Consider the following 25,632-nt stretch of genomic DNA (forward strand, 5'->3'; position numbering starts at 1 on the left):
GCGTAAGCAACCATGTGCGGAAAGTACATAACCTCACATAACCTAACAAAAAACAAAACCTTATAAAATTCAAGAATATTTAAACATTCCTACAGTATTACTTTGATAAAAATGTGTGATCACATTGTGGTGTAGAAAAAAAAGACGGGTGGGTAATGTCGGGGACATAACCGGAGTGACGTAGGACTATACAAAGGGGACAGCTCATGTGAAATATATATTTTAAATATATTGTTTTATTTTCTTCTCCTACGTGAAAAATGGATTAGTGTACTGTTTACTCTACATTCATTACGATTTGTTCGCTCGTTGGATTCACATGCAGGCTAAAAAGGGTCTTTTCAGGATCACAAAATTATCTTCAATCCAAAGAGTTTATTGTTTTGTTATCACTCGATATCCCCATCTTGTTCGGCTAAACCTTTCTGTTTAGCGATTGCGTTTGCCACTCGCCACAGCTTTCACAGTTGGGAAATTTCTTCCCATCCAGCTTGTGCCATGTTGTACAGTAAATTATATTTAATGCGACGTGCCGAACACTACTCAGTGTCGCATTGGAGGCGATTTTAACCTGTAATTGAACATTTGCGATGACAGTGGTATAGTGTCGACTTTCAATATGGGGTCATAATTTGGATCTCTATGTTTACAAAAATGTCCAACTAATTATGTCGCATTACATGTCCGTCCAATTAGCTAAATGTCGAACTAATTGTAAATTACTGTACTTTCAATCTGGAAACAATTTAAGAATTGGTGAAAATTGAATAATCAGGAAAGTCCCCAACTATCAATAAGCTCAGAACAACTGCCAAATTCACATACTCATCATATCCTGGCAAACAAATTATGAAAAAAATCAATTTGTGTTTTATTATTGTTTTGGATATTATTTTAGAAAGCATTGAACTGTATTTCGTAAACTCTTTTTTGAAAGGTTTAATGGCCCTGATAAGCGCCGTGTTTTATGGAATGGTTCCAATTTAGAAAACTTAGTACTCGTGGTTTTGAAAAAAACCATTTCGAACGCCCTCGATGCCGCCTTGTTCTGGATTTGCCACCAAAGCAGTTTGTATAAAGAACAAACTTTTTTCTTCTGCTACCTGATGTCGTTTTGCGATTGCGTTTGCCACCCGCCACTCGCTGCAACTGCCTGTTGTTGTCTTGATGTGTTCTGTTCTCAATGCGGGTTTTCTTATCGTCGCGAGCAGCTTTACCAGCCAACTCGATCACTTCGGCGGCCGAAACTATATAACGCCGGCTAGGTGGACTGGTGCACTGGTACTAACGCGCTCGGCCTAGCTACCCTTGCGGGGAATTCCAGATCAACACGGATCGAGCGGGATTTCGCCTTTCTATTTGAGGAGCACAAAATGGACCAATCAAAAATGGGCACATAGTGCATTTGGACAATGCTTGATATTTCACAATTATTCAATTATTTATCTCAAGAAAAATGAAATGTTATTCGTTATGATAGATGCGTAGATATATTTCCTATCAATTGATGCAAAAACCTTTGCGATCTATTGAGAATTGCTCGAGTTATAAGCGTTCCAAATCTTGCATTTTTTTCTACTTGTTCAGTGCCTAGATTTCCATTTCACCCCCTATATCTTCCGGTTAGACGTAGTCCTATGTCAAAAACCATTGGATTGCATCTCCTACATGAACAAAAACGTAGGTTTTGGCCAATGTTTATGTTTGACGATTTTTCGATTTTTTGTCATTTTCCGAAAAATGGAAGAACGGAAAAAAAATTATTCTTGAAGATTGGGGTTTCTGTAACGCCAAGAATCAAAATTACACCAATGAAAAAATAATTTTTACAGCCTGTTCGTTAATGGGTTAAAATTTCATCTTTTGTTTGAACACATGTGTTGTAATGTCACGACCATGCATTGCGTTTTGGTTTGACAATTCTCGATTCTGTATTCCGAACGATTCGAAATATTTCGAACGACTTGAAAAATTGCATTCTGTATTCTGTTCGAATTGTATAACATCTTTCGTTCGACCCTACTCGAATGTCAAACCCTTTCTTTGTTTCGTTCGAGAGGTCTTCGAGAGGTCTCACTACTAACAATTTGTGTAATTGTGGTCCAGGATGTCATAATATCGAGTATGTTGTTTGGTTATGTAAAACTGCAATAAATGAATTAAAAGGCTGCTGATTTAGAAGATCGAAAGGGTATACCCACGTAAATCAGATTATGATAGCTTGAGTAGTCGCGATGTTACAGGGCTATGAAGTTATTACAAACAATGTTCCGGACAACGTGGTAACGAAGGAGATAATGCTATTTTTATCTATAACTAGCTGACCCGGCAAACTTCGTCCCGCCCAAAATTTATTTTTCGTTATCACATCCACGTTTTCTTACTAAGCGCTGTTCATGGGTGCAATCGCAGAATTATTCATTGATTGTTCTTCTAATCTACCCTTTAAAATTACATTTTACTATAAAATTCCTAGTACTTCTACCAAAACTCGACATTATAATATCAGATTATTTTCAGACACAATTCTCGTTCAAGATTTTTCAACCACTTGCAAATAACATGTTTCTCCGTTACGTTACATGCCAAATTTGGTTTTATTTATCGTCTAACCACCATAGAAACATTTATTGCACCCTAAAACCTCCATGTGCCTAAATTGGTTTTAATTGCTTGATTAATTCTCGAGTAATGCAAAAATTTGTGTTTCATTTGTATGGCATATAATCTCTACACTGTATTAATTTTACTTACATAACGTTCAAACATCCGAAATTATGCAACCGACATAACTTTTAAACGCCCGAAATTATGTAACCGACATGTCTCTTATAAACGGGAATGAACTCCTTTACACGCAACTGTCCGTGACAATGATGATAGACACAAAAATATAAAGTATGTGGTGTATTTAAGCGTATGTGGCAGTGATGTTCGTGATCAGGCTCAATGTTCTAGCTCGTTCGTTAAAGCGCTATATTCTCGCTCTCCCAAAACCCCTTTTTATTAAACGGTTTTATTGAGCTTGTCCTGCAATCTGTTTGTATGTTTGTATGTTTGTAACTTTGTAACGTGTTTGTCTGTAGCGCTGACCCACATTAATAGAAATTTGATCCCCTTTCTGTTGACCGATTAATCTGAAATTTGGAACACACCTTTATCTCTGTAGTCATTATAAAACTGCGTATTTTATGATCTTGAAAATTCAAGATGGCAGCCGCTACAGAATGGCGGATCACATATTTTCTCAAAACCTCATCGATATGGGTTTTCCAAAACCCCATCAATATGGGTATCAAATGAAAGTGCTTGACTAGTAGAACACAGTTATTTATGGAAAATGCAAATCCAAGATGGCTGTTATTTATGAAAAATACAAATCCAAGATGGCTGCCACTCCAAAATGGCGGACTATATATTTTCTCAAAACCTCATTAATATGGGTATCAAATGAAAGGGCTTGACTAGTAGAATACGGTTATTTATGAAAAATGCGGGCTACATATTTTCCTAAAACCACATTAATATGTGTATCAAATGAAAGGGCTTGACTAGTAGAACACGGTTATTTATGAAAAATGCAAATCCAAGATGGCTGCCACTACAAAATGGTGGACTACATATTTTTTCAAAACCCTATTATTATGGGTACCAAATGAAAGGGCTTGACTAGTAGAACACAGTTATTTATGAAAAATGCAAATCCAAGATGGCTGCCACTACAAAATGGCGGACTACATATTTTTTCAAAACCCTATTATGGGTACCAAATGAAAGGGCTTGACTAGTAGAACACAGTTATTTATGAAAAATGCAAATCGATAATGGCTGCCACTATCAAATGGCGGGCTGCATATTTTCTCAAAACACGATTAATATGGGTATCAAATGAAAGGGCTTGAGTAGTAAATCGCAGTAGATTATGAAAAATCCAAATCCCAGATGGCCGCAATCATAAAATAGCAAATTACTTTATTAAACGGTTTTATTTAGCTTGAACTGTTCGTATGTATGTTTGTGTGTCTGTAGGGTTGTCCGACATTAATAGAAATTTGACCGAATTTATAAAATACCTTTATCTCTGTCATTTTAAAACTGCTTATCTTGAAAAATCCAATCATCTAAAAAAAAAAGGTTGATAGAGATATGTGTATCAAACGAACGAACTTGACTTAAAGAACACACTATGTATTTTCTGCAATCCACTCAATAGCGGTATCAAATGAAATTCTTTGACTGATAGAATACTGATAGAATATTGTAGAGAAATATTCTAATGAAACAGATAATGTACTAAAAACTAGAAAATAAAATAAGTAAAAAAAACTTTTTAAGTTAAACGGTTTAATTGTGATTAAACATAATAATGTACTAAAAGCTAGAAAATAATTAGGCAAGTAGCAATTAGCAGTTATCACACCTCTCCTTCAGTAGTCTAGGGCATTGATAAGACTAAAATAAAATCGTGGGGCACGTTGGATTTCCATTATCCACAATTAGCGACTTCATCATATGACCCACGATTATATTTTAGTCTTATCAATGCCCTAGACTAATGAAGGAGAGGTGTGATCACTGCTAATTGCTACTTGCCTAATTATTTTCTAGCTTTTAGTACATTATTATGTTTAATCACAATTAAACCGTTTAACTTAAAAAGTTTTTTTTACTTATTTTATTTTTATTGGCTCTCTCGAAAATCAGTTTATATTTTGATTATGCAGCCAGCGTAACATCATAAACTGAACACACAAATCCAAGGCAACATTTTCTTTGGGTATTATCCAAACATTTTGCTCGAGTTCGGGGTAATGAAAATATAATCTATGGTTTGAATTTTTGCTAAACACTCGCTTATTTATTCAGTTTTTTTGCTAGTTCTTACGCTTTCATGAAGTATACATTTTGGCTTGTATATCATGTAGTAATAAATATGTATAAATATATCCGTAGTACATGTTTTATATTAAACAATTTAAATATTTCAATTATGTTGTTGCATCGACAACATTTTCCAGATTTTTTTGTGTATATGATTGAAACATTATTGTATTGTTGTTGATTTACTACTCACTTATTATAGATGTACAATAATATACAATATGTTGTCGCAGTTTACAAATGCTATTAGAGTAGTTCTTTGCATGCGGCTATTATAGCAAACTGCCATTTTTTCAGCTATGACGATAGATAAATTTATTTACAATATTTTCTATGCATAAATAAGCTTTGACCTTAGCGAACGATTGATACACTAAAACACATATAATTGTACGTAACTAATACGCTCGATCGGAGATTATAAGTAAATGCATGTGAATATTTCCCGACTATCTGGTTTCTCAGACGGCAGTGATTGTTATTATTAAATATTTTCAGTTGCTAGACGAGGAGGACGAAATTACTGATTCTTGAAACAAGAAGAATAGCTCGGAACTGTTTTTCTGTAAATGTTAGATCTATTCGTGATGTTTGTAATTACATTTCATTTTCCACTTGTTTCTATAATCATTTAAGCGTATTTTCCTTACGTTTTAGTTTATTTCACACTTGTTAGAAATCGCCATTCCCTAAATTCAATCACATCAGGTACAATTTAAACCTATTCAGTCCCAGAAAAAAATATTTCTTATTAATTTGTTAAATAATAGTCATCAACATTGTGTCTGGCAGTTTTGTATTGAAACTCGAATTGGACATCATTTTATTTGCATCCTACACTGAAGCCTCGTCGATCACAGATATCACGCGGGTGGTGAGAAATGGTCCGGTCTGTTGATTCGGTCGCCATTTGTGATTCACCCGACAGTGTTTACCGCCGTTATTGTGATTTTCATTCTTGGAGCTAGTTTTCCCACTACCAATACCACCGCCTCCTCCATCGTTCTGGTGGTTTTGCTGATGCACAATGTGATGAGTTTGATGATTGATATAGTTGCTATGGTGCACCTTATCAACCGAAGATGTATCGTGTTCGACGTTGGAAGAAATAGGTTGAGAGCCAGTTTTCTTCTGTTGCTCCAAAGCGCACTCTGGGTGGTGCTGAAAGTTCAACTGATTCGAGAGAAATGCCTTCGTTTTCGAGAGTGATAGCCTTCGGCCACGTTTGTCCAGCAAGATGGGAACCTCTGCACTTAGGTTGTTCTCGAACTCGCTCAGCATCAAGTAATTTTCAACCTGGGATAAGAGAAGATTGATAGTTTTGTAGCAGAATATGAAAACAGCGGGAAAGCTTACTTTATTGCAAGATGTAATACAGTCTCCAACGTAGTCCAAATCATCTAGGAGATTATCGGGAAGATCCATGTCAGCGATACCCTCTTCGGAAATGCACGTCAGCTCTGGTTTATCCAGTCCGTTCACTGGTTCCGCGATTCCATCGCTTAATTGAGGTATGAGTAATTCCGGTCCTATCATCATGGCAGTGTTGCCTGTGATTATGCCTGGCTCGTTATCTGGCTCCTGTGAGAAGGACAGCTTTCTACGCTGCGGACATGTTTCCGAGACACACAACTGGCGAGTTCCATTGGCTCTGTGGGAAAACCAAATTAGAATACAATATGAATAACAATAGTTAAACTCGATCAACTCACCTCGTGTGTTTGTGCCTTGAAACATTTCGTCGGTGTAGATCGATCAGGAACATGGTCAGACTTCCGATCAGCGCACACGCCGAACTAAAATAATAGCCAGCCTTTCCGGAACCTCGTACGTTCATATAGCCCGATATGGGCACTCCCAAGGCAATTGGAATGGCCTGAGAGAATTGTACGAATCCCCACGCTCGAGCGAAATTTCTCGCCCGAACCTTTTCGTACGTGTACATCTTCAACGAGTAATGATACCCTCCGCAGAAGATTCCGTAGATCCACACGAACATCACGTACCCATGGTAGTTACCATGAACGGCGGTCAATGCCAGTATGCACAGTCCGCACATGAAGGTAGCAGTTTGGCACAGATACTGACGCGCAATGCGACACTCAACACTATTCCTAACGACTAGCATCCCGAATGCGGCACAGCCTAGCGTCCATGCTAGGCCCAAATAAGTCTGCAAGATCATGACTTTATCTCCGATTCCATCCACTTCGACTTGGTGCGCGAGGTAGAATATAGGAGTGTTAATGCCAAAAGCGCTGGAATTGTATAACTTCTTAAATTAGGAAATCCTGTTATTGTTGAACCTTCACGTACCTGATTCCCGTAGATACAAGCAGTATCCTCACAGTTTTACTACGCAACGTGCTGAAGTCGAAGAACGGTGGTCGATCGTCATGCTTATTCTTGTCCTTAATTTTCCGCTTCTGATTCTTCAGATGCAAAATTGCTCTCCTCTGTGGATGATAGAGGGAAGCACTCCGATAACAGGTGCCAAGAATGAACGTTATGAACACGGTGCCCGTAACCGCTTGCAGTCCCAGTCGCCACCCGATAGCATCAATAGCAGATTTGATGAACGTGGACATTATCGCTATCCCCAGCCCACTTCCCGATACTATGAAGATCTCCACGAATTCGCGGCGTTTTTTGAAGTATTGCGCTACCATGAGCGTTGAACAGTCCCGGGTCATTCCCACGCCAACGCCGACAACAGCACCTGATTTGAGATAGAAGGTAACAATATCAATATTGGTTAAGATCGGTCCGAGACCAATTGAGGAATTACCATAGCTGAAGAAGAGTTGATGGAATTGTGACGCGAAGGATGTGAACAAACAGCCCAGCGCTGTAACCAGTCCGCCAATAACCGCCGTCAGTCTTGTGGATTTCCGCTTACACACCGCGATCGTGATAGGTGAGATAAATAGCGCTACAGCTGTTGAAAGAGCTCCGAGCCAACCTAGAAAAGAATAAAAAAGGAATGAATTAAAAATCTGTTTATTTTTTAAGTCACTAGTTCTTTTTCTAATGTATCTGTTATTTGCTTGTTCATAATTGGATTTTCAAAACGATTATTTACCAAATTAAATCTAGGCTTGTAAATTATTCTGTATGAAGCATGGTTGCGTTAGTATATCATTGCTATCGTAAATAAGACACGAATGCTTATACTCCAACTTTCCGATTAGGTGACGGAAACCGTTTTTTTTTTGCTTCGTGAAATGTGTGATTTTTGAAAAATGAAAAATCCATTGCTTGAAGAATGTTATGGAGATCAAGATTTATTGCAAAACGTGCGATTTTATTAATGGTTCCACTGACCCATAAAGCGCAACAAGCAGTGGAATCATTGGTCCGTTTTCCTTCCACAATTATATCGGACAGCCAAGTCAGTGGTGGACGCTGCATGTTAGTGATCACCGATCTTTTGACGTAGAACTACGTTTAACCGGAAGATATAGGGGGTGAAATGAAAATCTAGGCACTAAACACGTAGGAAAAAATTGAAGATTGGGAACGCTTATAATTCGAGAATTTCTAATAGATAGCAAAGACGTTTAGATCAATTAATAGAGAATATTTCTATGCATCTCTCACGATGAATAACATTTTGTTTGTCTTGAGATAAACATTTGAATAATTGTGAAATGTTAAGCATTGTTCAATCGCACTATGGGCCTCGTTGTGATTGGACTAATTTGTGCTCCTCAAATGGTTCCGACCAAAAGGAGCAACCAGAGTAGCAGCGGAATATAATTTGGATACAACTAAGGAATTATATTATGAGCCACTCCCCTTGTGATTCCAGTGGAATGAAATAAATTCGGCTGTTGCTTTCCGAAAATCTCATTCATTTTCCAACCGCGAAGCAGAGCTAATGTTCTAAGGTCATCGTTCTAGCATGTAGCGGCAGAAGTAGCAGGAGTGGCAGGAGCGTAGCACATTTGAATCTGTACCAGAGGGGTTAAAAATCTTACTCATCTGTACTTTTTCTTCCAAAAATCTGTACCATCGAAAATATTCGTTGTAGAGAAAATATCCATTTTATTAGCATAAAAAATACTCATTTATTTACTACAAATATCACATTTATATTTCATTCATTTATTTAAAGTTTCAAGCTGCCGCACCAAGCGATACTGCGGCGTAAAAGTAATCATGTACCTTAATGTAACTTTGTTTTAATGTAAGAAATTTTACCCGCGGAGAAAAATTTGTACCAATCTTTACTTTTTGACGAAAATCTGTTCTCTGTACCGTACATAATCTGTACCAAAAATAACGAAACAATCTGTACCTTTCCAGTGTGGCAACACTGGATGGAACATTTCCATCAGATACTGCCGCTGAAAAATGTTGGAATTTGCATAACATTTTTGGAAGCGGCGCTATTTTCAGAAGTTAGCAGTTGAATGAGATAGGACGCATTCTAGCGGCTACATTCCAAATTAATCTGATTTTGTCGGGCTTCCTTGGACTGGTTTCAGCTTCACATAACCAACGGCTAGCAAACCGGGAGCTATATGTCGGCAATAATATTCAATTAACATTCCTATACTAGGGGGTCTCCGTAGCCACATTGGTTGCGCGTTCGCTTAGTAAGCGATCGATTGTGAGTTCAAAACTCAGGACCTTCATTGACCATCTTTGTGTTGTTACAGAATAGCTACGTCTACGCAACAATCATCCGCGATGGAGATCGATCCACGGTCGAAATAAGATCGATTTATCCATACAACTGCTCTGCTCTGCAAGACACATCGGGCTGCTGTTCTATAAATAACTCAACAATGATCAATCAACTGTCTCCGCTTTCCGGTGGTCCCACTGGATAATGGAAGAACAGAAAGAATACCCTTACGCCTAAATGGCTACTGGGTGAATGTACCATATTCAATGGTATAGAAGGAATACTGGCGAATGGCAACTGTGTAATGTGCTAATTATAGATATATGATGATAACCATGTGACATGTACACGATTAAAATTCGTCTCTGTTACAGCTAAAATGCTAATGAGCCTTAAATAAATAAATGGGATAAAAAAATAATCAAAAAAAAACATTCCTATACTCGCGCATAGGTCTGACAGACCGAGAATCAATGAGGTGGCTGAATAAAAATGACTATTGAAACTGAATGGAGTTAAAGAAAAAATATTTTCTGGAGTTTTTTGATTCTGTTATATCTTCATATTACAGAGACATGCACAGTCTGTGAGTATATAAGTTACGATTTTGCGCGCGAGTACAGGAGAGTTAAGAATGGTCAAGAATCCAAATAAAGCCAAAATGACGGAAATTAACACTTTTAACCCAGGGGTACGACTAAAACGTCAAATCCCTCATATTGCCAGTGTACCCAATATTGCTGCGGTTTACTGACATTTTGGTTCAATCAATTACTGTTGTGTACAACTCGGTGCGGTTATATAGTCGAATAGTGGCTAACTTTAAACTCCATGTTAAATGTGAACACCTCCATGTGAAATCGAAATATGAATATCGCTCATGCAGTTAGAATAAAGCAGCGCATTTTTCGATTTCAATCCTCGTAAATGATATGTTGATAAACAAATGACGCCATATTGATTTTGATTTTGGGTAGCCTATATTCAATTGATGTCTAACCCCTGTTTTAACCTGTGTTTTATTTCAATTTAAAGTTTGTTTATTTTTGAATGAGGCATGCGAATTGAAGATCGTTCTGTATGGTGTAAGCTACATTTTGTTTTAAACATTACTCTTTTCAGGGTAACTAATCCAAAAGTAAAGCATAACAGAAACCATAAATGTGTTCTCATATCGAACTTTTTTATTCATTCCAAGTTACTATTGTTGATGGGCGGGAGCAGCAGTAGGAACAGGATTGAATTGATTTGCACTCTAATTTATGTTGCTGCTTTTCAACTTAATTGTGGTACCAATCGAGACACGGCGACATTTTGGTAGCCGAACATGACAAATACTACGCTCAAAGGCATCCCTAGAGACCAATAAATCATGTTTCCCGACGCCAGATTGTCAGTCCGAAAGTTTACTACCTATGGTCTCCGTTCACGGTTGGTTTCTGGTTCGTTCATACACGGAATAATTTATAACTTTACATGTGTTTTTATCGGAGAATTGATTGCATTCATCGGGATTTCAATCTAGTTAAGCGTGACTCTCAATTATTTGCATCAGATGTTAAACATTTTTGTGGTGACGAATATAACTTATAATCACAATGTGTGCAATTCTAATTTCAGCGTTCAGCTGAGAAACCATACACTCAGTATTTGGTGCTATTTTGATGGTTACTGCTGAAATATATATGACGACACTTTTCGTTTCAAGAAATAACATTAACGAGCATTAATACGGAAATTATTCCAACCATTAACTCCGTTGGGTTTTATGCAGTTCTTCATTAAAACGACCCTTCGGTTCAGCTTAACTGTTCCTTCCTGCGAAGCTCCCATTTAATGGTTTCAATCCACCCAAACCGGGATTGTCATAAAATCAGTCCGCATTTCGAGACTGCATTTGTCGCTAATTCAAAACGAAAAAAAACGCAGTGATGCAAAGTGCAGCTATTGCAGCGACTAACGAAAAACGGAACGGAACAACGCGGATGTAAAAAAGTGAATAGAATGGACGCAGTTTAGAGACAGAGTTATAGCACAAAAGTTGCTAGTGGCTCATCCTCTCCAGCACAGATTTTTTTTCTGTTCCCAGTTGAGAGTGCTGCGGATAACTATATCGGAAATGGTGTCATATTGCAGTGGGTATTTTCGAAAAAAAGATGGCGGAATGTTACCATTGGCTAATGATTACAACTCAACCACAGTGACTAATGTTCCGGTTGCCACAAAAATGAATTTGTAATCGAGGTGTTTTGTTTGTGTTCCCAAATGTAAGGTTTATATCACTGAATATCAGCCCCGGTATGTTTCGTGACCAAAAGGCTAGCCCGTGGATGAATTCAGTTTTTTAACATTCAACGAACATTACAAACGATTTCATATCCTGGTTGACGTAAATTGTTCCTCTCACAAACGATGAACTTCTACCATTCGTATATTACACTAGCTGACCCGGCAAACTTCGTCCTGTCCAAAATTTATTTTTCGTTATCACATCCACGTTTTCTTACTAAGCGCACGTTCATGGATCCAATCGCAGAAGTGTTCATTGATTGATCTTCTAATCTACCCTTTAAAATTATTTTTACTTTAAAATGTCAGTACTTCTACCAGAACTCGACATTATAATATCAGATTATTTTCAGACACAATTCTCGTGCAAAATTTTTCATCCACTTACAAATAATATGTTCCTCCTTACATGGAATAAATGTTTGATACAGAAAATATGATAGAATGAAGACAGCCCTAACCCGGACAATTCCTTTCTCGAGTTTTGCTCATATTAACACATACGGCGATCCATTTTTATTTATTTAGATAAAAGGCGATATAGGAGTGTATTTTATCACATTAAAATCCATTTTCAATTTCGAACGAAGATCATTTTCGTTTCCGCAAACATCAAATGGACTAACAACGCTTGTCAATATGTAGTTGTAGAACACATGCGAATTGAATTTTTCGAATTTTCCCATTTTCCTTCAGAGTTTTCCGAAAATTTTCAATTGTCATGTTTGGTTGGAATATGTTTGGTTGAAATATGTGCATTATTTTCATGGGACCCCCTCTCCTTTCCAAATTTGGTTCCGTTTGCTTGAATAGTTTTTGAATTAAGCGGAAATGTTTCATTTGTATGGCAGCCCCCCTAAGAGAGAAGGGAGGAGTCTCTATCCACCATAGAATCATTTATTGCACCCTAAAACATCCACATGCCAAATTTCGTTCCATTTTCTTGATTAATTCCCGAGTAATGTAGAAATTTGTGTTTCATTTGTATGGCAGCCCCCCTAAGAGAGGAGGGAGGAGTCTCTAACCACCATAGAATCATTTATTGCATCCTGAAACATGCACATGTCAAATTTCGTTCCATTTGCTTGATTAATTCCCGAGTAATGCAGAAATTTGTGTTTCGTTTGTATGGCAGCCCCCCTTTAGAGAGGGAGGAGGGGCGTCGAACTATCATAAGAACCTTTTATTACAGTAAACAACCTTGGAACCCTTTTTATTGAACAGCAAGAAAGGCGAAGTTCTTCCTAACACGTCCGCATTTCCTCCTCTTCCCCTGAAGCTAAAGTTGTCTGCTAATGAGCAGCAAACTCTTCTATGAAGTTGTTTGAAATATTATTTGTATTGCCGCTTTATTGCTCATGGGAAAAAAATGAATACATCTCTTCACTCACCCTGTGCTCTGCTTTTTAACAAAAGAAATGAAAATAAACGAAGACAGCTCGGTAGACTGAAAGAGATGTGATCCATTATAGCTCGAGCGAGCGGTATATTTGTATATCATCATATGTCGAGTTCTCAAGCTTGCAATAAACCATACCGCATCTCATTGGCAGGCATCTCGTGAGTAAATACTCCTTATTGATGATTTTGTCGAATGCACAACCAGAGTAAACGTTGTTCCTGTTTATTTGTTATAGATTCGTTCCACAGTTTCAGTTTCGCAAATCGTTCTCCATTGACCTGTTTCGATTTTTTAAAACTCTACACGGGGAATCCTTTAATTAGTTTAAAATATCTGAACGAATATGAGGGGTAAATTTATTCTATTACTTCGATTTTTGTTGTGGAAAAAGGAGGAGAATGGGATTGGTACTTCTTAGATCAGAGAGATCAGTTAGGGGTAGTGGTGGCAAATTGGTCATGGGGGGCAAAGTGGTCACCTGCTTGTTTGGTAGTATAACTATTGACTATAGATGCCGTATTGATAGTCACCTTATGTTTGAGTTAGGAAAACACTGTTGGGTAAATTAGTAAATAAGATCAGTTAGCGCGCAACGTTGTTTATCACGCCATACAGCGCGCGCCAATCAGGCATGGGGGCGCGGAATGTGCATAGGTTAGCAAAATTAGGCAATATAAGCGAGCCGGCAGCGCGGCTCGCCCTCTTTCTGTATCGTGCTTGATATCAATAAAGTGTTAGTGTATGAATCGCAGTGTTTTTAAAAACGTAAAACTACAAAGAAAATCCCTAACTTTGAAAAATTTAATGACTTTTTATTTGTTTTATTTTTATTTCATTTGTCTTCGAAAAAAATCGTACAGACTGTTATTAATTTAAATTCCTTATCCTATTTTCGAAAACGTCCTTGCTTATATTGTAGTCAAAATAGTCGGAAACATCGTTGAATGCTCGTAAACTCGCACTGAGTGGGTTGTTGTGCCCGTAGTTCGTCCTGTGGAGGGGGATATTGATCGCGTTATGATTGCGAAGCAAACGAGATGGAGCGTTGAAGTTAACTTGCTGGAGCAGAGCGGAACAATCAGTTCTGTTTGTCATTATGTCAAATAGGAACATCCCTTGCAATTTCAATCGTCTGGATGAAAGGCTTTCAAGGTCAATCAGGAGACACCGTGATCTGTAGGGAGGTAGGTTAGCTGGGTCCAGTCATGGCAACTGTCGGAGGGCGAAGCGAATAAAGTGCTTTTGGATCCGGTCAATTTTGACGATCTGGGCCATGTGATACGGCGCCCAAACTGGAGTTGCATATTCTAAAATACTTGAGCACAAAATAATGATTTCAATGCGTAAACGTCAGTGATGACCGATGCGTGTCGACGAATGAATCCTAGGACAGAATATGCCTTGGAAACTATAGTTGTGACATGTTCGTTGAACCGCTTTTTTGGAATCGAAGATTACTTCAAGATCGCGGATAGCATTTTCACGTTCAAGAGTTATCGTTCCGATCTTATAAGCGTGTCCCAGACTAGCGTGACTCCGAGTAAACGAGATCACCTTACATTTGCTGATGTTCAAGCACATTCCATTCTCTTCACACCATTTGAGTAGCTCGTCGATATCATCTTGCATGGCAATACAGTCCAAATCTGATGCAATGACCCTGAAGATTTTCAGGTCATCAGCAAAAAGTAATTTATCTGTTGACAATCGATGATCTAGGTCGTTGATGAAAAGAATGAAAACTAGGGGTCCAAGCACGCTTCCTTGTGGAACTCCGGAAGGGATATCAAATATAGTAGAGCAATCTGCGCCAATCTGGACAAAACCTTTGCGGTCCAATAAGTAGGATTTCAGCCAACTGGTTATCCAATCCGGGAATGTGCTTCAGTTTAGCTATGGCAAAAGTGTGAGGTACCGTGTCAAAAGCCTTTGAGAAGTCCACATAGACTGAATCTACCTGGCGCCGATTCTCCATCGCATGGAATAATTTGTTCACGTAGTACATCAGATTTGCAGTTGTCGACCGGCGTTCAACGAAACCATGCTGATTTTCGGACACAATCGGTTTAGCGGCATTGTATAGGTAGTGGTGAACTTTTGAGTCACCTTGTATTTCAGTAGAGTTGTCGCATGTCAAAACACAAATAAAAACAGAAATTACTCTCTCGATAGCCATTCGGCCGTAGTTCTGTGCGCATGATATTTAAAAAATTTATCGTGAAATTTAGTTGATTCAATCTGATATATTGAACAAATCATCAGCTTGGACGACTGTTCACATATTCTAGGAGAGGTGAACAGATATTTTGTTTGATTTCAGCGATTAATTAGCATAGCAATTATTTTGATGTTTGGGGGCAAAGGTGAATAATAACTTACAATGGTCTGTTTACTAAATCTGATATACCCCATCACATTCTGCTCTTGAAGAAGATCCTTTTGCGGGTTTGACCCAGGATATATATGCCACTTCAATTTACCAAGCCTCATTATGCGGAACGTTATGTGTTTCTTACTACGTTTTTGTATGCAAGAGAAAATTTAAATTGAGACTCTAGGTGAATAGGCCAAGCTTATTTCATACATGTACCTACTATATCAAATATGATTTGAACAAATTTGGACGAAAAAACACATAAATCTATCCCATTTAGCTTGATATGTGCGGGTGACCACCTTTTTTTCTAATGATGAAAAGTGTACTATTTTGAATTTTTATAGTAAAAGCCGTTTGCTATCTTGAAGAACAATGAGTTGAACTATAATACTTTTCGTGAAACGGGAATTGAATCGGTATGTGGGCGCTGGAAATGGGCATATTCCTTATGGTGACCACTATGCCCCCACTTCCCCTATATCTGGAATGGGTTAGAAGTAATAATAATGTTGAGAACTCAAAATGAATGTGCGGCCCGATGATTCTAACATCTCTTTAATTTTGAAGCATCCTGAACCTTCTTGCAAGAGTTGCAGTTTTTGCTCAGCAATTGCGCAACATATCCCGATTGAGCAAAATAAGAGGTGATTGGTTTTCGATGAATTCAATGTTTGCAGCTTTTTTGTGTTGGTATACAGAGGAATGCTTTTTCCAGGTGATCATCTTTGAGCCCATCGTCGTATTTAGAATTGAGACCTGAGGGTTTATAGAGATGTAGATTGTAGAGATGACCCAGCCTACGGCTAAAATCTCTTCAGTAAAAAGAAATATCTGAAAGTGCGTTTTGTTGTGCTTCCTTGGCACGGAACAATAGAATATTATGAAATGTTCATTTTGGAAGCTACAAAAGTTAACTGGAAGACGTTATTTGATTTTTGATGAGTATGTTCATATTCTGTTGCGTAAACATTTTTTTAATAACAGCGGCACATTCTCAGGACATGGATTCAATTAAACTGTTATTTTTTCCGTACAAAATTTATCTCCAAGCTAGCACTCTATAACAATTCGGTTGTGGACATCCGTTCTTATTTGGTGCTACACAATTATACGAATGTTTTCTATGGAGTTCAAATCATAATGGAATATAATCAAAACAAAAATCGTAGATGAACCAAAACACGTGTAAGAAAAGCAGTTGTCAAAAATTAACTGAACATTCGAAATAGCCGTACTTGTCAGCATAAGTGAAAGACATGAGTACCAACATAATGTCATAAAAAAATCTAGAATCGAATATACGTAACCCGCGTAAATTCGAAAGTTGCGATACTTTTAAACAGACCTCGTATTTGTTTGATACATTATTACACCAGCAGCTCACACATATAAATAAGATACATTTCATGAAAGTGGCAAAACGTTATGAGGTATAGTAGATAATAGTGCATATTTGTTTTTGTGAAAAAGTTCGAGAGCTTTTTTAAGCTTTTTTTGACGTAGGACTACGTCTTTCATTTCTATACCGGGGTGTAAAATCAAAGTTTCGAAAACGAAAGCGTTACGCCGGAGACCGAGATTTTGAGCGTTAATAGCTCCTAAACAACTGAACGAAATGGTATGATAAACACTTCATTCGAAAGATAAAATGTCTACGCGTTATATACTTGTTACTTTTTGATCCAAAAACTTGTTTCAATAGTCTTAAAATTGCTTTCAAAACAGGCTATTGAAATCACCAATCGGTATATAAGCGAGCGGCGCTCGGAAATCCACTCAGTTCTAATTGAACAGCGATTGGAGCATGTTGTAGCTGTTGCGGTGAAGCTCTTTATTTATCATGAAAGCGCGGATGAACGGTGTCACCAAGAGCCTGTTTGTGCACCATAGGCCAGAAGGGAATCTATCAGGAGGAGAGTGATGCCACAAACGGTTCCCTGGGAAGACATTGCTACACACACATACACGCGCGGCTATTAACAGGTGGTTATCGAGTTGGCATTAACCACTGGTGGGCTTCCAGTATCGAGGAAAATGTGGAAATATCTAATCGTTACTGAGAATAATCTGCCAGTTCCTCTGGGAATTTTCAAAATATATTCATGTGAAAGAGTTTAATTGAATGTTTTCTATCCATGTTACACTGTGACCAAATATGTTTCAATCAAGTGCAATTAACAGGTTGTTATCGAGTTGGCATTAACCACTGGTGGGCTTCCAGTATCGAGGAAAATGTGGAAATATCTAATCGTTACTTAAAATAATCTGCCAGTTCCTTTGGGAATTTTCAAAATATATTCATGTGAAAGAGTTTAATTGAATGTTTTCTATCCATGTAACACTGTGACCAAATATGTTTCAATCAAGTGCTATTAACAGGTGGTTATCGAGTTGGCATTAACCACTGGTGGGCTTCCAGTATCGAGGAAAATGTGGAAATATCTAATCGTTACTGAAAATAATCTGCCAGTTCCTTTGGGAATTTTCAAAATATATTCATGTGAAAGAGTTTGATTGAATGTTTTCTATCCATGTTACACTGTGACCAAATATGTTTCAATCATGTGCTATTAACAGATGGTTATCGAGTTGGCATTAACCAATGGTAGGCTTCCAGTATCGAGGAAAATGTGGAAATATCTAATCGTTACTGAAAATAATCTGCCAGTTCCTTTGGGAATTTTCAAAATATATTCATGTGAAAGAGTTTAATTGAATGTTTTGTATCCATGTAACACTGTGACCAAATACATTTGGTTTTGTGGCTTTTCAATCAATCGCAATTAACAGGATAGCTTCAGAAGATTATTCTTCCCCATCAGTAGGATATTTCCGTATCCAATATTGTATGCGCCCGCAATCGATTATTGCTCAGTCGCCGAAAGTTCCCAGCTCAGAGAGTTCATTCCCCTCTAGTTTGCCTTCCAAATTGCCATCGTAAACCACACCTTCTCTCGGTTCAATCACACACAAAAAGCATACTTAAGCGATATTCTGGTGGTGAGACACATTCATTTTTCGTGAGGACATCGACAAGACAACATCGTTGCCCAACGTGCTGGAGGAGGTGGACGGCGAAGGATCGACACATACACGCGCAGAACTCTTTCCGTTAGGATGCCATTCAGCATCGAGAAAGTTCCGGAAAGATCTAATCATTGCTGGAAAATAATCTGCCAGTTCCTTTGGGAATTTTCAAAATATATTCATGTGAAAGAGTTTAATTGAATGTTTTCTATCCATGTAACACTGTGACCAAATATGTTTCAATCAAGTGCTATTAACAGGTGGTTATCGAGTTGGCATTAACCACTGGTGGGCTTCTAGTATCGAGGAAAATGTGGAAATATCTAATCGTTACTTAAAATAATCTGCCAGTTCCTTTGGGAATTTTCAAAATATATTCATGTGAAAGAGTTTAATTGAATGTTTTCTATCCATGTAACACTGTGACCAAATATGTTTCAATCAAGTGCTATTAACAGGTGGTTATCGAGTTGGCATTAACCACTGGTGGGCTTCCAGTATCGAGGAAAATGTGGAAATATCTAATCGTTACTGAAAATAATCTGCCAGTTCCTTTGGGAATTTTCAAAATATATTCATGTGAAAGAGTTTAATTGAATGTTTTCTATCCATGTTACACTGTGACCAAATATGTTTCAATCAAGTGCTATTAACAGGTGGTTATCGAGTTGGCATTAACCAATGGTGGGCTTCCAGTATCGAGGAAAATGTGGAAATAACTAATCGTTACTGAAAATAATCTGCCAGTTCCTCTGGGAATATTCAAAATATATTCATGTGAAAGAGTTTAATTGAATGTTTTCTATCCATGTTACACTGTGACCAAATATGTTCCAATCAAGTGCTATTAACAGGTGGTTATCGAGTTGGCATTAACCACTGGTGGGCTTCCAGTATCGAGGAAAATGTGGAAATATCTAATCGTTACTGAAAATAATCTGCCAGTTCCTTTGGGAATTTTCAAAATATATTCATGTGAAAGAGTTTAATTGAATGTTTTCTATCCATGTAACACTGTGACCAAATACATTTGGTTTTGTGGTTTTTCAATCAATCGCAATTAACAGGATAGCTTCAGAAGATTATTCTTCCACATCAGTAGGATATTTCCGTATCCAATATTGTATGCGCCCGCAATCGATTATTGCTCAGTCGCCGAAAGTTCCGAGCTCAGAGAGTTCATTCCCCTCTAGTTTGCCTTCCAAATTGCCATCGTAAACCACACCTTCTCTCGATTCAATCACACACAAAAAGCATACTTAAGCGATATTCTGGTGGTGAGACACATTCATTTTTCGTGAGGACATCGACAAGACAACATCGTTGCCTAACGTGCTGGAGGAGGTGGACGGCGAAGGATCGACACATACACGCGCAGAACTCTTTCCGTTAGGATGCCATTCAGCATCGAGAAAGTTCCGGAAAGATCTAATCATTGCTGGAAAATAATCTGCCAGTTCCTTTGGGAATTTTCAAAATATATTCATGTGAAAGAGTTTAATTGAATGTTTTCTATCCATGTTACACTGTGACCAAATATGTTCCAATCAAGTGCTATTAACAGGTGGTTATCGAGTTGGCATTAACCACTGGTGGGCTTCCAGTATCGAGGAAAATGTGGAAATATCTAATCGTTACTGAAAATAATCTGCCAGTTCCTCTGGGAATTTTCAAAATATATTCATGTGAAAGAGTTTAATTGAATGTTTTCTATCCATGTTACACTGTGACCAAATATGTTTCAATCAAGTGCTATTAACAGGTGGTTATCGAGTTGGCATTAACCACTGGTGGGCTTCCAGTATCGAGGAAAATGTGGAAATATCTAATCGTTACTGAAAATAATCTGCCAGTTCCTTTGGGAATTTTCAAAATATATTCATGTGAAAGAATTTAATTGAATGTTTTCTATCCATGTAACACTGTGACCAAATATGTTTCAATCAAGTGCTATTAACAGGTGGTTATCGAGTTGGCATTAACCACTGGTGGGCTTCTTCCAGTATCGAGGAAAATGTGGAAATAACTAATCGTTACTGAAAATAATCTGCCAGTTCCTCTGGGAATTTTCAAAATATATTCATGTGAAAGAGTTTAATTGAATGTTTTCTATCCATGTTACACTGTGACCAAATATGTTTCAATCAAGTGCTATTAACAGGTGGTTATCGAATTGGCATTAACCACTGGTGGGCTTCCAGTATCGAGGAAAATGTGGGAATATCTAATCGTTACTGAAAATAATCTGCCAGTTCCTTTGGGAATTTTCAAAATATATTCATGTGAAAGAGTTTAATTGAATGTTTTCTATCCATGTAACACTGTGACCAAATACATTTGGTTTTGTGGTTTTTCAATCAATCGCAATTAACAGGATAGCTTCAGAAGATTATTCTTCCCCATCAGTAGGATATTTCCGTATCCAATATTGTATGCGCCCGCAATCGATTATTGCTCAGTCGCCGAAAGTTCCGAGCTCAGAGAGTTCATTCCCCTCTAGTTTGCCTTCCAAATTGCCATTGTAAACCACACCTTCTCTCGATTTAATCACACACAAAAAGCATACTTAAGCGATATTCTGGTGGTGAGACACATTCATTTTTCGTGAGGACATCGACAAGACAACATCGTTGCCTAACGTGCTGGAGGAGGTGGACGGCGAAGGATCGACACATACACGCGCAGAACTCTTTTCGTTAGGATGCCATTCAGCATCGAGAAAGTTCCGGAAAGATCTAATCATTGCTGGAAAATAATCTGCCAGTTCCTTTGGGAATTTTCAAAATATATTCATGTGAAAGAGTTTAATTGAATGTTTTCTATCCATGTAACACTGTGACCAAATATGTTTCAATCAAGTGCTATTAACAGGTGGTTATCGAGTTGGTATTAACCACTGGTGGGCTTCCAGTATCGAGGAAAATGTGGAAATAACTAATCGTTACTGAAATTAATCTGCCAGTTCCTCTGGGAATTTTCAAAATATATTCATGTGAAAGAGTTTAATTGAATGTTTTCTATCCATGTAACACTGTGACCAAATATGTTTCAATCAAGTGCTATTAACAGGTGGTTATCGAGTTGGCATTAACCACTGGTGGGCTTCCAGTATCGAGGAAAATGTGGAAATATCTAATCGTTACTGAAAATAATCTGCCAGTTCCTCTGGGAATTTTCAAAATATATTCATGTGAAAGAATTTAATTGAATGTTTTCTATCCATGTAACACTGTGACCAAATATGTTTCAATCAAGTGCTATTAACAGGTGGTTATCGAGTTGGAATTAACCACTGGTGGGCTTCCAGTATCGAGGAAAATGTGGAAATAACTAATCGTTACTGAAAATAATCTGCCAGTTCCTCTGGGAATATTCAAAATATATTCATGTGAAAGAGTTTAATTGAATGTTTTCTATCCATGTTACACTGTGACCAAATATGTTTCAATCAAGTGCTATTAACAGGTGGTTATCGAGTTGGCATTAACCAATGGTGGGCTTCCAGTATCGAGGAAAATGTGGAAATAACTAATCGTTACTGAAATTAATCTGCCAGTTCCTCTGGGAATTTTCAAAATATATTCATGTGAAAGAGTTTAATTGAATGTTTTCTATCCATGTAACACTGTGACCAAATATGTTTCAATCAAGTGCTATTAACAGGTGGTTATCGAGTTGGCATTAACCACTGGTGGGCTTCCAGTATCGAGGAAAATGTGGAAATATCTAATCGTTACTGAAAATAATCTGCCAGTTCCTCTGGGAATTTTCAAAATATATTCATGTGAAAGAATTTAATTGAATGTTTTCTATCCATGTAACACTGTGACCAAATATGTTTCAATCAAGTGCTATTAACAGGTGGTTATCGAGTTGGAATTAACCACTGGTGGGCTTCCAGTATCGAGGAAAATGTGGAAATAACTAATCGTTACTGAAAATAATCTGCCAGTTCCTCTGGGAATATTCAAAATATATTCATGTGAAAGAGTTTAATTGAATGTTTTCTATCCATGTTACACTGTGACCAAATATGTTTCAATCAAGTGCTATTAACAGGTGGTTATCGAGTTGGCATTAACCAATGGTGGGCTTCCAGTATCGAGGAAAATGTGGAAATAACTAATCGTTACTGAAAATAATCTGCCAGTTCCTCTGGGAATATTCAAAATATATTCATGTGAAAGAGTTTAATTGAATGTTTTCTATCCATGTTACACTGTGACCAAATATGTTCCAATCAAGTGCTATTAACAGGTGGTTATCGAGTTGGCATTAACCACTGGTGGGCTTCCAGTATCGAGGAAAATGTGGAAATATCTAATCGTTACTGAAAATAATCTGCCAGTTCCTTTGGGAATTTTCAAAATATATTCATGTGAAAGAGTTTAATTGAATGTTTTCTATCCATGTAACACTGTGACCAAATACATTTGGTTTTGTGGTTTTTCAATCAATCGCAATTAACAGGATAGCTTCAGAAGATTATTCTTCCACATCAGTAGGATATTTCCGTATCCAATATTGTATGCGCCCGCAATCGATTATTGCTCAGTCGCCGAAAGTTCCGAGCTCAGAGAGTTCATTCCCCTCTAGTTTGCCTTCCAAATTGCCATCGTAAACCACACCTTCTCTCGATTCAATCACACACAAAAAGCATACTTAAGCGATATTCTGGTGGTGAGACACATTCATTTTTCGTGAGGACATCGACAAGACAACATCGTTGCCTAACGTGCTGGAGGAGGTGGACGGCGAAGGATCGACACATACACGCGCAGAACTCTTTCCGTTAGGATGCCATTCAGCATCGAGAAAGTTCCGGAAAGATCTAATCATTGCTGGAAAATAATCTGCCAGTTCCTTTGGGAATTTTCAAAATATATTCATGTGAAAGAGTTTAATTGAATGTTTTCTATCCATGTTACACTGTGACCAAATATGTTCCAATCAAGTGCTATTAACAGGTGGTTATCGAGTTGGCATTAACCACTGGTGGGCTTCCAGTATCGAGGAAAATGTGGAAATATCTAATCGTTACTGAAAATAATCTGCCAGTTCCTCTGGGAATTTTCAAAATATATTCATGTGAAAGAGTTTAATTGAATGTTTTCTATCCATGTTACACTGTGACCAAATATGTTTCAATCAAGTGCTATTAACAGGTGGTTATCGAGTTGGCATTAACCACTGGTGGGCTTCCAGTATCGAGGAAAATGTGGAAATATCTAATCGTTACTGAAAATAATCTGCCAGTTCCTTTGGGAATTTTCAAAATATATTCATGTGAAAGAATTTAATTGAATGTTTTCTATCCATGTAACACTGTGACCAAATATGTTTCAATCAAGTGCTATTAACAGGTGGTTATCGAGTTGGCATTAACCACTGGTGGGCTTCTTCCAGTATCGAGGAAAATGTGGAAATAACTAATCGTTACTGAAAATAATCTGCCAGTTCCTCTGGGAATTTTCAAAATATATTCATGTGAAAGAGTTTAATTGAATGTTTTCTATCCATGTTACACTGTGACCAAATATGTTTCAATCAAGTGCTATTAACAGGTGGTTATCGAATTGGCATTAACCACTGGTGGGCTTCCAGTATCGAGGAAAATGTGGGAATATCTAATCGTTACTGAAAATAATCTGCCAGTTCCTTTGGGAATTTTCAAAATATATTCATGTGAAAGAGTTTAATTGAATGTTTTCTATCCATGTAACACTGTGACCAAATACATTTGGTTTTGTGGTTTTTCAATCAATCGCAATTAACAGGATAGCTTCAGAAGATTATTCTTCCCCATCAGTAGGATATTTCCGTATCCAATATTGTATGCGCCCGCAATCGATTATTGCTCAGTCGCCGAAAGTTCCGAGCTCAGAGAGTTCATTCCCCTCTAGTTTGCCTTCCAAATTGCCATTGTAAACCACACCTTCTCTCGATTTAATCACACACAAAAAGCATACTTAAGCGATATTCTGGTGGTGAGACACATTCATTTTTCGTGAGGACATCGACAAGACAACATCGTTGCCTAACGTGCTGGAGGAGGTGGACGGCGAAGGATCGACACATACACGCGCAGAACTCTTTTCGTTAGGATGCCATTCAGCATCGAGAAAGTTCCGGAAAGATCTAATCATTGCTGGAAAATAATCTGCCAGTTCCTTTGGGAATTTTCAAAATATATTCATGTGAAAGAGTTTAATTGAATGTTTTCTATCCATGTAACACTGTGACCAAATATGTTTCAATCAAGTGCTATTAACAGGTGGTTATCGAGTTGGTATTAACCACTGGTGGGCTTCCAGTATCGAGGAAAATGTGGAAATAACTAATCGTTACTGAAATTAATCTGCCAGTTCCTCTGGGAATTTTCAAAATATATTCATGTGAAAGAGTTTAATTGAATGTTTTCTATCCATGTAACACTGTGACCAAATATGTTTCAATCAAGTGCTATTAACAGGTGGTTATCGAGTTGGCATTAACCACTGGTGGGCTTCCAGTATCGAGGAAAATGTGGAAATATCTAATCGTTACTGAAAATAATCTGCCAGTTCCTCTGGGAATTTTCAAAATATATTCATGTGAAAGAATTTAATTGAATGTTTTCTATCCATGTAACACTGTGACCAAATATGTTTCAATCAAGTGCTATTAACAGGTGGTTATCGAGTTGGAATTAACCACTGGTGGGCTTCCAGTATCGAGGAAAATGTGGAAATAACTAATCGTTACTGAAAATAATCTGCCAGTTCCTCTGGGAATTTTCAAAATATATTCATGTGAAAGAGTTTAATTGAATGTTTTCTATCCATGTAACACTGTGACCAAATACATTTGGTTTTGTGGTTTTTCAATCAATCGCAATCAACAGGATAGCTTCTGAAGATTATTCTTCAGATTAGGATATTTCCGTATCCAATATTGGATGCATAAAACCTTGTGCCTCCAACGTAACGCTCTCGTTTTCGAAGTTCTCCAAATATTCATTCATTCAGAATGAATTCAGATTCA

The 25,632-nt window shown here is 37.6% G+C and overlaps 1 protein-coding gene across 11 annotated transcripts in view; it reads right to left on the minus strand.

Annotated features, from left to right (window-relative positions):
* Positions 1 to 4,847: 4,847 nt before the first annotated feature.
* The window catches only part of LOC129762280 (monocarboxylate transporter 12-like), a 660,562-nt gene continuing 639,777 nt past the window's right edge, over positions 4,848 to 25,632 (minus strand). For all 11 annotated transcript variants that reach the window (XM_055760403.1, XM_055760402.1, XM_055760404.1 and 8 more), the window contains 5 exons: positions 7,670 to 7,843; positions 7,198 to 7,600; positions 6,594 to 7,139; positions 6,238 to 6,532; positions 4,848 to 6,177 (listed from right to left, as the gene is read on the minus strand). In XM_055760403.1, the coding sequence (XP_055616378.1) occupies positions 5,716 to 6,177; positions 6,238 to 6,532; positions 6,594 to 7,139; positions 7,198 to 7,600; positions 7,670 to 7,843 (1,880 nt within the window). In that variant the 3' untranslated portion in view covers positions 4,848 to 5,715. The remainder of the gene's footprint in view (positions 6,178 to 6,237; positions 6,533 to 6,593; positions 7,140 to 7,197; positions 7,601 to 7,669; positions 7,844 to 25,632) is intronic.

This window comes from Toxorhynchites rutilus, chromosome 1, assembly GCF_029784135.1.
Source record: "Toxorhynchites rutilus septentrionalis strain SRP chromosome 1, ASM2978413v1, whole genome shotgun sequence".
Classification (NCBI taxonomy): Eukaryota; Metazoa; Arthropoda; class Insecta; order Diptera; family Culicidae; genus Toxorhynchites; species Toxorhynchites rutilus.